The 15,594-nt window shown below is 46.2% G+C and overlaps 1 protein-coding gene across 6 annotated transcripts in view; it reads right to left on the reverse strand.

Moving 5' to 3' along the window:
* Nucleotides 1-588: 588 nt before the first annotated feature.
* The window catches only part of Aplf (aprataxin and PNKP like factor), a 52,181-nt gene continuing 37,175 nt past the window's right edge, over nt 589-15,594 (reverse strand). For 3 of the 6 annotated variants that reach the window (XM_017592824.3, XM_008763076.3, XM_039108164.2), the window contains 2 exons: nt 10,693-10,739; nt 590-1,611 (listed from right to left, as the gene is read on the reverse strand). In XM_017592824.3, coding sequence (XP_017448313.1) covers nt 1,427-1,611; nt 10,693-10,739 — 232 coding nt within the window. In that variant the 3' untranslated portion in view covers nt 590-1,426. Of the gene's footprint in view, nt 1,612-8,904; nt 10,490-10,692; nt 10,740-15,594 lie in introns of those variants that run through there. The other 3 variants (XR_005503300.1, NM_001173382.1, XM_017592825.3) reach the window with 3 other exon arrangements.

Consider the following 15,594-nt stretch of genomic DNA (forward strand, 5'->3'; position numbering starts at 1 on the left):
GACGGAAAAAAGTCCAAAGATTCACAGGTTCATCAACCCCTCAAGAACAGAGACAACAGAAGGTGTGTTAATCTTGGTTTGTCACTTGACTGGATCTAGGTTTAGCTAAAACATGTACCTCTGGGCAGGGCTGTGAGGGTGTGTCCCAGAAGGATTAACTGGGGGAGGGGGAGACCCGCCACGCAGAGGTGCAGATCTAAAGCAGTGAGGAAGCTGTGTTGCTTCTGCTGCATTCCCTCACTGCCCATTGGTGAAATGTCAGCCCTACTTCTGCCTCTGTGCGGCTCTCCTAGGCCAACACAGGGAATCTCGCTTCCTTGGCTTGCCAATGTGCAACAAGGACCAGCAGCTCTCTGGAACCTGCTAGGCTACCAGGGCCAGACTGGGACTGCTGAGGACGTCACTCAGCCTCATGCACTGGGCAGCTGCTAGTTCTCTACCTCTTCAGGATGAAGACAGCCATGTGGACTACTCAGCCCTCATCGTATCCGCCAATCTAATAAATCCCCCTGTATCATATATCCTATCAGTTCTGTTCTTCTAGAGAACTTGACACAGAAGGGAAAACAAGCTCACAAATAAACCACAGTAATGATAACAGAGAAATATTTATTCTGTCTGTCTTCAGGTTAAGTAAATGTTAACATTGTACAAGTACATAGAGACCCATAAGTACTAAGGAAACATATGCAACACCTCCTGTTCTAAGATGCACATTTTATTTCCTCTTGAAGAATGAAAAGGAGACTGTGGCTAGAACCTTCTCTGCATCCTCAGTGTAAAGGTGCGCAGTGCAGGCAAAGTAATCGGGAGAGGAACCGAAGTGTTCCGTAGCCGTGTGCTTTGTTCTCTCGCAGACACACATATGCAGTCGTGGATGCACAAAGCCCATTTCCTTGCAAGGCCAGGAACGCTGCCCTGGAGCTAATAGGATCATTCTCAGCATCCATTTGTTTTCCCAGGATTCAAAGGACAAATGCTGTAAATGAAATCACACAGCCACATCTAATACATTACAGACATAGCACACTGCTGGCTGTCATTTGTTCAAGTCCAGCTTTGTGAGGGACTCTTTCAACAGCAGTGTGGGGCTAGGCTCTCCCACTCCTCTGCAATCGCCTGGCTAAGCTCGCAGGGTAAACTATAAAGACCTCTGGGCAGAAGACCAAAGGTTTGTGCAACCTCTGGCTTTTTATTAGCAGTATGTAAAGGATATGACAAAGATCAGTCTGCCCAACTCCACCCGCTTCCAATGACGGGTGCATAATAGACACTAAAACAGGCAGCAGCCGGCATTCACTCCCCACCTTCACTGAAGGCCGGTGTTCCAAGGCTTCAAGTGCAGAGAACTAGTGGAAGAGGGAAGCGACTATGTTTCCCACGGAGAAAAGCAAATGTGAGTGTGTGTTCCGTCGTTGCAGAAAAGCTACGTTTTCCTTCTCATGAACCGCTTTGCTTCTTTCAAAAGCTCATCCACATCTTCCTTCTCCTCATCATCCTTTCCTGGTTGCCAGTCAGAATCTTCATCTGTCGGCGCATAGTCTTCCTCATCCTTGTCACTGTCACTCGGTTGCCCAACATCATCGTCATCTTCATCCACAGCAACCCTGGCTGAAAGGCAGAACATTGACGAAGAGCACAGCGGTCATCACTCAGCAGCGAGGCGTTATTAATCTATGGCTTACCACTGTAGGTTATTAGAGCAGACACTGACGTGCTCCTTTGTTTCTTACTGTCCCAGCTCTGCACACTGTGAGGTCCCTGTGACTATCCTGTCCCATGAGAATCAGTGACTGTCCCTGATAACACCATGCCGCCCTGTGGTCTTCCCAATGGGAGAAAACACTCCATCGCAGCTCTCCTCAGTGCCCCCTGAGAGCGCTATTCTCCCGTCCCCACTGACTTGGCCACAGCAAGCGCCATCTGTAAGCACTAGCTTGGAAACTGAGTTTAAGAACCAACCTGGAAGTTTCCCTGCAGACCTCAGTGGCAGGCGCCATCCCCAGGGTCTGAGTCACCATGTCTACAAAATCCCAGCAGGCCTGGATTCTCTCCAGATTGGTCAGGTCCCATCTAACCTTCCTCTGCTCTTGGACCCCAAACTGCTGTAAGAAAGGGCTTCCTGTCTGATCCCCCAACTTCGTTCCTCCTGACTCTTTCCAACTCTGACTGATCTGTGCAAGCACCGACTCCGGTTCTCTGACAGTACATCACGCTTGCTGAGGAAGATGGCTTAGGGCTCTGCTGTTCTAGATGCTCAACTTTTCAACTGCCTGGTAATTCGTTACTACTCTATAATCTTTGATGTTTTAAAAACATTATTTTAAATGTTTTAGCCAGTTTTTTTAAAAAAATGTGTCAATACCTGCCCTTTAGTGCATATTTTTGTTGTTTTATATAATGTTCACACATAATGTACCATTATACCTTAAATGAACGCCCAAGTAATATGTCTATTCTTTTACTGCTACAGCCCAATATGCTTACATTTTCCTCTATATCACAGCTCACTTCAGAAGGGATTTAAGGCAGCTTATCTTAATGATAATGTAATAATATAATGCAAAGCTAATAACGGAAAAAGCAGAATGAATAAATACCAATCTCAAGTTTGACATACTTAGTATACGTTGAGCACAAATAGTCTTAACTTCTTAGCAGCCAAAACTAAAAAGATTACATAAGAATACACACAATTCTCATACAGAGGAAGTGCACACGCCCTGCCCAAGGGAGACACTGTGGTCCACTTACCCGTAGACTTATCTCCCATTGAACAGCTTGAAGAAAGTTTCATGTCCAGCTAGTCTTAGCCCATCCCCATTTCTTATGGCAAATGCATTTATAAACAGCCTAGACATCAAAGTAGCTTGAAACTGAGGAATGGAACAAAGCCAGCAAGGAAAGCCGGTCTCCACCCTTGTCCACGCTCCTCGTGGGAGTATCTCACATGCTTTCTGAGACTCGAACACAATGCACTAGCACTTACTATGCTGCTGCTACCTCAAAAACTGCATCTTTCAGATCCAGAAAGCATCTTAAGGATCCATAAGAAAAACACATTAAAGCAAAATCCTTAGACTTAGCCTGCCTGTCTCTGCTGGGCGCTCTCACCTCAGTGTGTTCTCATTTTTGGACCACCTTCATTTCAGGCTGGGGCCCTGTCTTGATTTCTTAATGATTCTATTCAATATTATTTCCTAACTCTTCCTGTATAGGTCTAAGCCCTGACCAAATGCCACGAATTCTAGAATCGATCGTACGGTTTCCTGAATTCCATATCCACTTGGGTGACTAAGAGGCTCTGCAAACTGCCTCTCCCTGGACGCGACTCTCAAGTCCCCTCACACAAACCTACTTATCTTGTCCACAGTCTTGGATACACAACTGCTGTACTCTCCAATCTGTCAGCTAGAGCCATTTTGATTCTCTCCCTCCCTGAAAACCGACTCCAATATCTGGAATAATCTGCTGGGCTCTACCTCCCAGGTGTCATCTCCGCCCCTCACCAACTCTGGGCTCTACCTCCCAGGTGTCATCTCCGCCCCTCACCAACTCTGGGCTCTACCTCCCAGGTGTCATCTCTGCCCCTCACCAACTCTGGGCTCTACCTCCCAGGTGTCATCTCTGCCCCTCACCAACTCTGGGCTCTACCTCCCAGGTGTCATCTCTGCCCCCTCACCAACTCTGGGCTCTACCTCCCAGGTGTCATCTCTGCCCCCTCACCAACTCTGGGCTCTACCTCCCAGGTGTCATCTCTGCCCCCTCACCAACTCTGGGCTCTACCTCCCAGGTGTCATCTCTGCCCCTCACCAACTCTGGGCTCTACCTCCCAGGTGTCATCTCTGCCCCTCACCAACTCTGATGCCCTGACTCAACACTTCTGATTCTCCACCCTAATTCTCCTCCCTGGACGCAACATTCTCTTAAAGCCTCCAACTGTTCCCTCTAGCCACTTTTCCACCGAGAGCCTAGAATGCCCCCAGTAGCTGTGTATCTCTCTGGAAGACTTGAGGTCATTTCCGTGGACTATTTATCCCTGGCCTAACCTTTCATTCCTCCGTTTTGAGGGTACTAAGTCATGAGTATATTCTTCTTTTTGTTCAGTTCTACAGCTGTTCTGGGTCCTGGCGCAGTCTAAGTACAGGTAGGCTTTTGAACTCACTGGTTTTCTCCATGCTGCAGGCCTGTGCTCTAATGTCAAAATCTCAGAAGTGCTGCTTTTCCTGTCCTGTGGGAAGGGTACCTTCCTCCAGCCTCAGTATTGCAGCCATTATATCCTCTTACGCACACTTTTCTTCTCCCTCCTTGTTAGTGCTAAAGGCATAGATCATCACGTGACTGTTCAGACATCTGTTCATCACTGTAAACCCCACAAGCGCAGGGCTTTGTCCAGCTGTCCTGAGGTACTGAGTCCTAGTCATCAGAAGAATCTTTCTTCCTTTCTCCTCTACATTTTACATGCATATTATTTGTGCGTCTTTAATAGGAAGCCTAGAGTCTGACGATGGACGGACGATGAATTTCCCAAGCACAGCGCTTTACCGATCTCTGAATGAAGAAACATCACTGTGTCATTAGGGAGACGACTGCTGAAGGTCAGCTCTTGTCTGTTTACACTGCCCCGCCCCATGGGTACTTCATTTCCACTTTTGGAGACAGAGTTTTGCTGGGTAGCCCAGGATGGCCTCAAAATTGTGATTCTTCTACTTCAGTCTCCAGAGTGCTCAGTCACAGACCTGGCTAGACATGTGATAACATGTTTTAAATGTTTTTATTTATCGAGAGAGAGAGAGAAAGAGAGAGAGAGAGAGAGAGAGAGAGAGAGAGAGAGTAAGAGAGGGGGGAAGGAGGGAGGGAGGGAAAGAGAGAGAGAAAAGGCACAAGGGTGTACATGAGAAGGTTGGAGGATCAAAGGAGAATTTGTGAGACCTTGTGTTCTCCCCCACCCCCAATCAGACCTGGCAGAGAGCACTTTACCTGCTGAGCCATCTTGCAGATCTGACAAGTGACAATCTTCGTGGAACCAATTATCACTCTCCTGCAGTAGACTCAATCAGCAAGTTTAAGCATTAAACAGTGTAAACATCCTTAGCGCGGAGTTGCTGTCCTCTGTCTCGTTGGTAGTTTCTGAAGGTGTTTTTAGAAATGTCTGTTTCTGTCTTTCAGTTTAACTGGGTCACAGAGGTATTAGAACCTAACACATAAGCTAGGAATGAGTTGTCTCTCCTATGAAAGCCAGTGTTCTATGCAAAGAGACTCTGGAGAGCCGCTAGAGACAAGGGAAGAAGTCCCACTGCACATCCAGGATGGAACTGTGGTGTCCTGACGTCTAGGTTCAAAATGATGAACCAGGAAAACCCCCATTGAGCGTGGGGCAGCACTCACTACTTACACACTGTACAGAAACTTTCTGATATAAGTTGGAGACGTAGGGAACTCTGTCCTCCCAGGCCAGGCTCTGTGTGCTGCAGAAAAGTCTCATCAGTGCAAAGTTCACACAGAACCAAAGTGACAGGAACCCAGAAGCAGCTGTTCTGCTTTTAAATCAGTAACAAAACACAATTTAATAACTTCGGTTTTCATAGTTCTGACTCCCAGTAAGTGTGCACAGAATTCAATAGTGTAACATTTTTCATTGTGGGCGCACAGCCTTTTCTTTTTTTTTTTTTTTTTTTTTTTTTTTTCTTTTTCTTTTTTTCGGAGCTGGGGACCGAACCCAGGGCCGCTCTACCACTGAGCTAAATCCCCAACCCCAGCCTTTTCTTGTATTAGCCCTAGTTTAGTTGAAATATAATTTCTGAGTAATCCTGCAAAATCAAAGTGATCTTGCTTCTTCTGAAGTAGGTGCACACAGAAGCTGTTCATTTTCTTTTCAGCTTTCCCCAGCAAAGCTGGTAGGTTTCTTACTGACAGTTATTCTAAGTCTCATGGTTGGCCATTCATTCTGCCCCCATCCCTAAAAATACCCGTGGTTTGTGAGAAACAGGTATGTGAGTCCAGATCTCTGTTTGAAGTAAGCCAATGAAGATTGTCCTAGTTTGCTTTCTGTTGCTGTGATAAACCCCAGGGCCAGAAGCAACCTGGGGAGGAAAGGGTTTATTTCACTCACATCTCACAGTCCATACCTCAGTGAAGACAGGACAGGAACTCAGGCAGAGGCAGGGGCAGGGGCAGGGACAGGGGCAGGAGTGCTGGAGGAAGGCTGTTTCCTGTGTAGCTTTCTGGGTCATACACAGCTGGCTTTGTTACACAGCCCAGGCCCACATGCTAGGGATGCAATTGCACACAGTGGGCTTGCACACAGTGGTTTCTCACACAGTGGGCTTGCACACTGTGGGCTATATCCTGGTATGTCAACCAGTAATCAAGAAAATGCCCCACAGACATGCTTACAGAACAGTCTGATTTGGGCAATTTCTCAAGTGTGGTTTCCTCTCCCCTGGGGACTCTAGTTTGTGTCAGGCTGACAATAAAACTAACCAGAACAATCATGGAAGTTACGTTATCTAATGGAAATCAATAAAAAAAATCTATGAAATAATTATCTCAAAGATCATCTATAACTCTAAAACGATCATTTTAAAGCCAAAATAGTTTCTTTCAACACCTCTACCAATTAGTGTAGCAACGTGAACTGTGGAAATGGACTGCCTAAGTGAGGACTGACTGCGTGAGGATAGAAAAGGAGAAATAGCTGTCGTCTGTCTTTACAAACAGATGGGAAACACGTACGTGACTGGCACAGTGGTGAAAACACCCTTCAGAAAAGTAATAAGCTGCAAGTTTGACGCCACCTACTATCCACCAGACAGTATTAGGACATGGCCAGGTTGGCCTTCTCTATTTCTGCAGAGGAAGCTGTCACATAAGAATGGCAATTCTAGGGCTGGGGACACAGCTCAGCAGCAAAGCTCTTACCTAGCACCAAGCCCTGGGCGCTTCCCGGGAGACTCTTTCCAAATTGCTGATGCACGTGCCTCACAGCAGATAATGGCTTAACCCGCTAGGGTTTATTTTCCCTTTTTCTTTCCCATAAATATTATTTGGTACAATATTTCTAGAGAAGGAAAATTTACTATACACTATAATACTATTTTTAATGTTTTACTTTAAAACAAAAGACTAGTTTGTCATTGTTTCGGTTTTTTGTTTTTTAATGTATCAAGCTGGTAATAGGCTTCCACATTTGGAAAAGTAGCTTGTGAATTTATATTGCACTTTTTCACCATTGCATCAGGTTCTGACAACTGGTGCTCCCACTGCATCAGGCCCTGACAGCCTGTGCTCCCACTGCATCAGGCCCTGACAGCCAGTGCTCCCACTGCATCAGGTTCTGACAACCGGTGCTCGCACTGTATCAGGCCCTGACAGCCAGTGCTCCCACTGCATCAGGCCCTGACAGCCAGTGCTCCCACTGCATCAGGCCCTGACAGCCAGTGCTCCCACTGCATCAGGCCCTGACAGCCTGTGCTCCCACTGCATCAGGCCCTGACAGCCAGTGCTCCCACTGCATCAGGCTCCTGACAGCCTGTGCTCCCACTGCATCAGGCTCCTGACAGCCTGTGCTCCCACTGCATCAGGCTCCTGACAGCCTGTGCTCCCACTGCATCAGGTCCTGACAGCCTGTGCTCCCACTGCATCAGGCCCTGACAGCCAGTGCTCCCACTGCATCAGGCCCTGACAGCCAGTGCTCCCACTGCATCAGGCCCTGACAGCCAGTGCTCCCACTGCATCAGGCCCTGACAGCCAGTGCTCCCACTGCATCAGGCCCTGACAGCCAGTGCTCCCACTGCATCAGGCCCTGACAGCCTGTGCTCCCACTGCATCAGGCCCTGACAGCCTGTGCTCCCACTGCATCAGGCCCTGACAGCCTGTGCTCCTATGTTCTTTCAGCTCTTCCTATCTAAGTGGCAGCTTGAATCCTCAGATAAGCCTTGTTGCTTTTTTCTAAATCTCTTGGGGTTGAGTTTCTTGGGGAATAGGGGGACATTTAAACATGTGTACCCCACTACATAAGTTTAGAATCTTTACAGCAGTCCTAGTAATCACTGAGTTCTTCTAACAGCACCAGTCACCTGCAGGTGATACCACATAGGAAGAGGCTTGGAAGAACCACTCCAAAAGCCAGGTGTGAGACGCAACAGCTGACGAAGTACATGACAAAACCTTCCTGCCACTCATTTCTCTTGCATCCACCATCTGTATCAAAGCACTCTGAAAATGTGGGGAAAGCTAGCAAGAGCTCATGTGAGCTGACGCAGAAGAAACATGGCAGAGGGCAGCAGAACGTGCATAAGCTCTGCAACCCGTAGCTGCACAAGTAGGAGACCAGGAAAACCACAGACGCAGCGTCTTAGGAGGACAAAGTGAGAAATTAAACACCCAGGGTCCGGTGTGGTTGCTTTAATGCTGACGCTACGCTACACTGAAGAAATTAATCTACATATATATGAGTTTAAAACCTAAATAATGATGAACATTTTACATGTGGGAGAAAAACAACTATCAGAAGTACGCTGTAGATACATCTGAATTGGGAAATATGAGACCCTAACAATCTAATATTTACCGCATTCAGACCAGTTTAGAGAAGGCAAAGATGTTCTGATCACATTAGCACGAGGCAATCCCCAAGTCCAGAGACTTGCTCCCTCCATACAGCTGGGTTCTAAGATCTCCACTTCGAACCTGAAGTCAGTTCACACCCATTCACACACAGTCACATACACATGTGCCCACACACACTCACAGACTCATACATGCATTCACACATTCACACTCACACACTCACACAATACACAAATACACACATGCACATATACACCCACACATTCATTTACTCTCTCTCTCTCTCTCTCTCTCTCTCTCTCTCTCTCTTCCTCCCTCCCTCCCTCCCTCCCTCCCTCCCTCCCTCCCTCCCTCTCATTTGTAATCGGGCACAGAAACAGATTAATAGCAACAATAAGAAAGTAAAGAGATACAATAACAGTGGTGAAGCTTATAAGTTACTTAGGGACTTTTCTGTTTGCTACCTCTGAAGACACAGACATTGGTGAACAGTGGTCTAAATGTATATGTTTTTGTTGCTAATAAGAAAGAATGGCTTTATGGTACAAAAAAATTTCTTTACATGTTCAGTGCTGAATGTTCTAATTATATTAAAATCTCAAAATTAAAAAAATTAAGTTCCCTGTTCTAAAGTATACCCTCCATTTAGAAAACACTTCATTGAGATTTCAACAAACTTTGCAGACATTTTAAACTATACTTTATGGTGCATATTGACAGCTTTTGGGTAGAGTACGGGACAATATTTTGACACATAAATTGCCAATAAAATGTAGTTAAATAAAATACTATTATTGCTATAAAATCATGGAATGCAGCTAAGTAAAGCAATTTTGTCAAATAACAACCTCTAGACCCTGCCAGCCATGACAAAGAGTGCATTTCTGTATGGGCTAACACACCAAGAGACACCCCATGGGTTTCTCTCACTGTGAGGCCATCTGCATCACCCTGTCATAGACTGGGCACATAAGTAGGTATAAGAACCCGGGAGCACAGTGCTGCAGCACGGGCTGCACCTCTCCTCACTCTGCTGCAGCACGGGCTGTGCCTCTCCTCACACTGCTGCAGCCCGGGCTGCGCCTCTCCTCACACTGCTGCAGCACGGGCTGCACCTCTCCTCACACTGCTGCAGCATGGGCTGCACCTCTCCTCACACTGCTGCAGCACGGGCTGCACCTCTCCTCACAGCGCTGCAGCACGGGCTGCACCTCTCCTCACAGCGCTGCAGCATGGACTGCACCTCTCCTCGCAGCAGAGCTATTATTTGCTGAATTAGTCCTCACATTACATAAACAGCAATGAGACTGAGATGCATCGAGAGAAAAATTCTTAAAGTGTCCAAAAACAGCCAAAACAAAGGCCAATTGGGCAGCTAAAGGTTTACATTCTCATGGGGATGCCTACAATCCTGGTGTACTGAGAAGGTTTGCTGGGAAGAAAGGCTCACAGGGTCTAGGCTAGTTGAAGGAGGAAAATTCACTCTTTAAGGATCAAGAATTGAAGTTCTTCATTCTTTCCTCAGACGTCAACACTGACTGTCCTGGTCTAATAAGAGTGTAAAACTCCCTCTCGTTGAGAGCAAGCACCTTGAGGAGGGATGCCCTCTAAGACAGAATGATGAAAGGAAGGGGGACATTACTGACAATAACAATGAGCCGACCCAGTCCCCGCCTCGGGCTTCCCAGGCAGACGTCAGTGTGCGTTCGCCATTGCTAAGCCAGCTTGATGCTGTGCTCTCGGGTTCTTGAAAACAAGAGAAGCGGACGAAGGAGAAGCGTGTGCTGTGGGGCTGCGACTGGGGAAGCATTTGTCATCAGTCAGTTCAGAGTTCTTCCCTTTACTTGGAACAGGAAATTGGTGCACATAGTGGCTCACGGCCACCTGTAATGGGATCTAGTGACCTCTTCTGGTGTGTCTGAGAGAGGGACAGTATATATTAAATAAATAAATCTTTTTAAAATAAAAAGAATCAACTAGAAACTCATTAAAAATAATCTAAGAGAAGTAATTTATTAAATCAGCAAAAGCAACAAGATTTTTGAAATACCTGGTTTAATGGGAGAGGTTTCTTTTGAGTTTAAAGGTTTCTTTTGAGTTGACTGAAGTAAGGTTACTTACCCGGAAGTGCACTGTGCCTATATTCCATCCTGTGCTGGGGATTCTTCCTGAAAAAGAAAAGGAAGAAAACAGGACAGAGTTCTCCAAGGACTGAAAAGAGAAGTGAGAGCAGTGGCAACAGCAGCACGCTCGGCAACCTGCAACAAAGTCAGGGTCCAAGAAGCAACTCGTGAAAGGATGTGTCCCTCTCTTCCCCGTCACTTCCTTCCCTTCCTTCCTTCCTTCCTCCTCCACCACCACCACCATCACCACCACCACCTCCACCACCACCACCACCACCATCACCACCACCACCACCACCATCACCATCACCACTACTGTCACCACCACCACCACCACCACCACCACTGTCACTGTCACCACCACCACCACCATCACCTATAATGGATCTTGTACACATCCCAGGTCTCCCTGGAACTCCTAGATCCTGAATCTCTGGCTGCTGGGATTACACGCACGTGCTACTCTACCCAGTAGTGTTTGCTTTTTCGTTACAGCATTTACTGAGTGTGAGGGTTGGCGCTTTTTAACTCAAGAAACAACAATGCAGAGAGAGGATAGACACAGTAATGAACTGGATTTAAGAGCTTCACAATTATCAGATGATTAAAGCTTCCATTTAGAAGTGACAGCACCAGTGTAAAAGCACCTTTTCTTTATTATCAGCTAAGACCATGTACACTTTGTTAAAATGTTCCACAATAAAATTATACTTTTACAGTCTTATGTTTTTTCTCTTCTGTGCCTCTGACACTACTGAGTAAAGCAAATAATTCCTAATTATGTGGAGCCATCTGATTTAATAATAATTGTTTCCTGGGTTTTAGCATTACCTAATATTTTGTATTTGCTCCCAGCATTTTCTTTATTCCAGGCATTAGGAAGTCATTATAAAAACATAACTTTAAGTAATGAGATTTAGAAAAATACAATGTCATTGCAGGTAAGTTGTAATGACAGACCTATTTTCTTGACAGAAGCTAATGCTAATTTTAAGTCTCTAACATTACCTGCACAGTCTCTGTGGTGCTGAAATCTCTCTGTGTGCTACACAGCACATTAAACAGTGAAGGCATGTGGACACTGGGACTGAGAAACTGAATTTTGAATTGTATTTGATTTTAGTTAATTTAGTTAAATTATAGATAATTTGACTAGCATACTGAACAACACAAAGTTTAAAAAAAAACAACCACATAATAGATCTCCCTGCCCACTCTCGGCAATTTAAATTTGATTTTAAAACTCCCACCACAAAACATCCTCTACACACTCTCCAGGAAAGTAAAGATTCTATGGCGGGAACGTCACTACTGAACGGAGGCAAACACTCCCCACAAGCTAAGCTTCAGTCTGCTCTGAGGAAGAGAACCAACAGAGCCCACTCGCTGCTGAAACTGCAGCTTGGCGGGTGGGAGGCTCTGTCCTTAGCAGTTCCAGAGTCAGTCAGACTGCTTGCAGCAGGCCAGCCGTGTGCCAGGGGTGTGACATTTCTTCATGGTATCTCTTTCTTCCTAACTTTTCCTGAGGGTGAGCAGTAGGCAGGGCAGGAGCGCGAGTTTATGGCTAATTAGGTCATAACTCAACAGGTGTGAAGACTGGAGACTGTGTGGGGTAATTAACCTGAGTCCGACCTCCTGCTGCAACGGAAACTCTAAGCTTGAGAAACATGGACGACTGACATGTGCTGCAAACAGAAAAGCTTCAGCAACGCCTTCCCTGCTGAACACGCTGGTGCAAGTTACTGGCTTATAAACTCAGTCCTCGGTAAAAGGTCAGTCAGTGTGGGCATGAGAGAAGGAGGAACACAGCAGGGCATACACACCACAGATCTGTCTTCACTCTAGAAACCACCACTGGGCACCTGAGGACTTTTGCTAGTTATTATTTAAATCATTTCAAACCTACAAAATGAACGAATAGGCCACTGACAAATGTTCACCTTGTCCCCTCTCCTCCCCTCCCTTCCTTCCTCCCTCCTCCTTTTTAGAAGTGCTATGGCTCAAACCCAAGGACTTGAGCACATCAGACAAGTACCCTAACCACTGAACTACAGTCCCAGCTGGCAAGTATTCTCTCCTACATGGACCGCTCCCTATGAATGTTCCTTTCAGGCAGTCGTTGTCATCGTCGTCCTCCTCCTCCTCCTCTTCCTCCTCCTCCTCCCCTCTTCCTCCTCCTCCTCCCCTCTTCCTCCTCCTCCCCTCTTCCTCCTCCCCTCTTCCTCCTCTTCCTCCTCCCCTCTTCCTCCTCTTCCTCTTCCTCCTCGTCCTCCTTCTCTTCCTCCTTCTCCCATTCCTCCACCTCTTCTTCTTCTTTTGCATTTCTCTTTAATAACAGTTGAGTAAGATTATTGAAAGGTTAAACATGATCTTAGCTGTTTATTACTGGAGTGTCCCTCAAAGTCTAGTTTATAAGTTTCAAGTAAATAAATGTTTGGCTTTAAAAGCAAGAGAAGGAACTGATACAAGGGCAGTGTGGTGGTTTGAATATGCTTGGCCCAGCAAGAGGCACTACTGGAAGGTGTGGCCTTGTTGGAGGAAGTGTGTCACTGTGAGTGTAGGGCCCGAGAACTTTTAAGTCAGACATGGAGGTGCAGAGTTTGGAGTTTGCCCAGCTGAGTTTTGGTCTTGTTTGTCCAAGTATTTACTCACTATGACATTTTGGAATGATAATGTATATCCTGTAATATTTAAGGTATGTGCTCTCCCTTTTGATTTTGACTTTACAGAGGATTCCAGTTAAGTGGTTGAAGACTGAACTTTGGACTTTTAATAGTGTTGAGGTTGCTATGGACTATGGAGACTTATGAAGTTGGATTAAATGTATTTTGCATTATGCTATGTTTAGGTATGACCCCCACAGACTGATGTTTGAACAAGCCTATGGGGGCCAGGGAGTGGAATGTAGTGGTTTGAATGTGCTTGGTCCAGGAAGCAGCACTACTTGGAGGTGTGGCCTTCCTAGAGGAAGTGTGTCACTGTGGGTGTAGGCTTTGAGAGCTTCCTCCTGGCTGCCCGGAAGCCAGTCTCTCTCCTTCCTGTTTGCCTTTGGAACAAGATGTAGAACTCTCAGGTCCTTCTCCAGCACCATGTCTACCTGCACGCTGTCAGGCTCCCGCCATGATGATAATGGACTGAACCTCTGAACCTGTAAGCCAGCCCCAATTAAATGCTGTCCTTATAAGAGTTGCCATGGTCATGGTGTCTCTTCACAGCAGTAAAACCCTAAGACAGGGAGCTAACGGATGTCAGGCTGAGATGGACAGGACTAACTTTCAAAGGAAGATGCAGTGACCAGCACTGCAGCTCAAGGGTCACTCCTGTATCCAGCCCCTTCCTCCCAGCCCACTCCTGGGAACTCAGACGGCCTCTCTACTTGATGTCTCTGATGAAAAGCAGGCTCCATTTCCTCTGAGACCCGGTTCTCTGCATCACAGGGCTCTCCACAGCCCTGCCTCCTCCTCCTTCCCTAGCACCTTGCCCAGGGCTGTAGGTCAACACCCGTGGTTTGGCACTGATGCTTCTAGTTTGTTCCTGGACACAGGATAGCACAGGGACCCAGGACTCCCAAAGCACAAACTCAAATAGGAAATTTTCAGTGACTCCTTCACCCTCCCCAGTCACTGTGACATGATCCAGAGCCAGGAAGGCAGCTTCCCCGGCACCTGCACGCTGTGTGGGCTCCAAGGCCAGCGTCTGGCTAATGAAACCTACTCAGTCCACACGACCCAAAGATGACATCATGCTGACTGAGAAAAACCTAAAGTCAGACACAAGAAAGGCTGTTCACTCCCAACTCGTATTCATGATGTGTGAAATCTCAGAGTAATAATAAGGCAAAAGAAAGAAAGAAAAGGGATACGATGGGGGAGGACAAAATCAAACTATCTCTCCATGTAAGTGACATGGTCCTCTCTTTAAACTATCGCTCTGTGTCAGTGACTTGGTCCTCTCTTCAAGAGATCCTACAACTCCACCAGAGTCTTACTAAGGGAAGTTTCAGCAAAGTAGCAGGCCATAAAATCAACATCAAAAGAGCACCTTTTCTACACACCAAATATGAACTTGCAAAACATGAAGTTGGGAAAATAACCCCGCCCACCATAGATTTGAAAAGCGCCTAAATATCACCAATGTGGAAGAGACTCTGATTAAGTTTCCATTTGAAAGTTTCCATTTTTATGGCTTTTCCAGTGAGTTTCTTAAGTTTTTAAGACTAGAAAACCATGGCAGGATTAGGTAAAAAAGACAAGATACAAAATAAGGGATTTAAAAATACTTTCCTAGTAACAAAAACAACAGAATAAAATCAGTAAGGATGTGGAAAATATCTCAAAAACACCATAACATGATGAAATCACCACAGAAGCCAGCTTGCAGCATTTGCAGAATACATGCTTAAGTGCCTCTGCTGTGATCCATAAAACAGGCCATTTGCACCAACTTTATGATGGCCAGCAGATTCAGTCTGCAGTCTGTCCTCAAAATTAGCTAAAAAGCAACCCCTGTGTGCCTTCGACTCTCTCTATTTGGGATTACTTTATTTTAGTTTGGTTAAGTTCAAGTTCATCCACCTAATAAACAAGACTTCAAAATACCAAGAATCGCTCATGTTGATGTAACATGTTCACTGCCCGGGTGGGGAGACATTCTGGTAAAGAAAGACTGTGGTGTGGAGAGGTCTACTCAGCCTGAGGAGGAAGAGGAGGAGGAGGAAGAAGAGGAGGAGGAGGAAGAGGAGGAAGAGGAGGAAGAGGAGGAGACAGTGTGGACGTGCAAAGGGAAGGCTCCCGTGTTCTTCAGCTGTGCCTGAGTTCTGGGTGTTGACAAGAGGAGTGGATCAGTAGAAGTTGAAGAAGCCGACAGAAGCAGAGATAACATCCCCAAGACTTACAGAGTA

This window comes from Rattus norvegicus, chromosome 4, assembly GCF_036323735.1.
Source record: "Rattus norvegicus strain BN/NHsdMcwi chromosome 4, GRCr8, whole genome shotgun sequence".
Taxonomy (NCBI): Eukaryota; Metazoa; Chordata; class Mammalia; order Rodentia; family Muridae; genus Rattus; species Rattus norvegicus.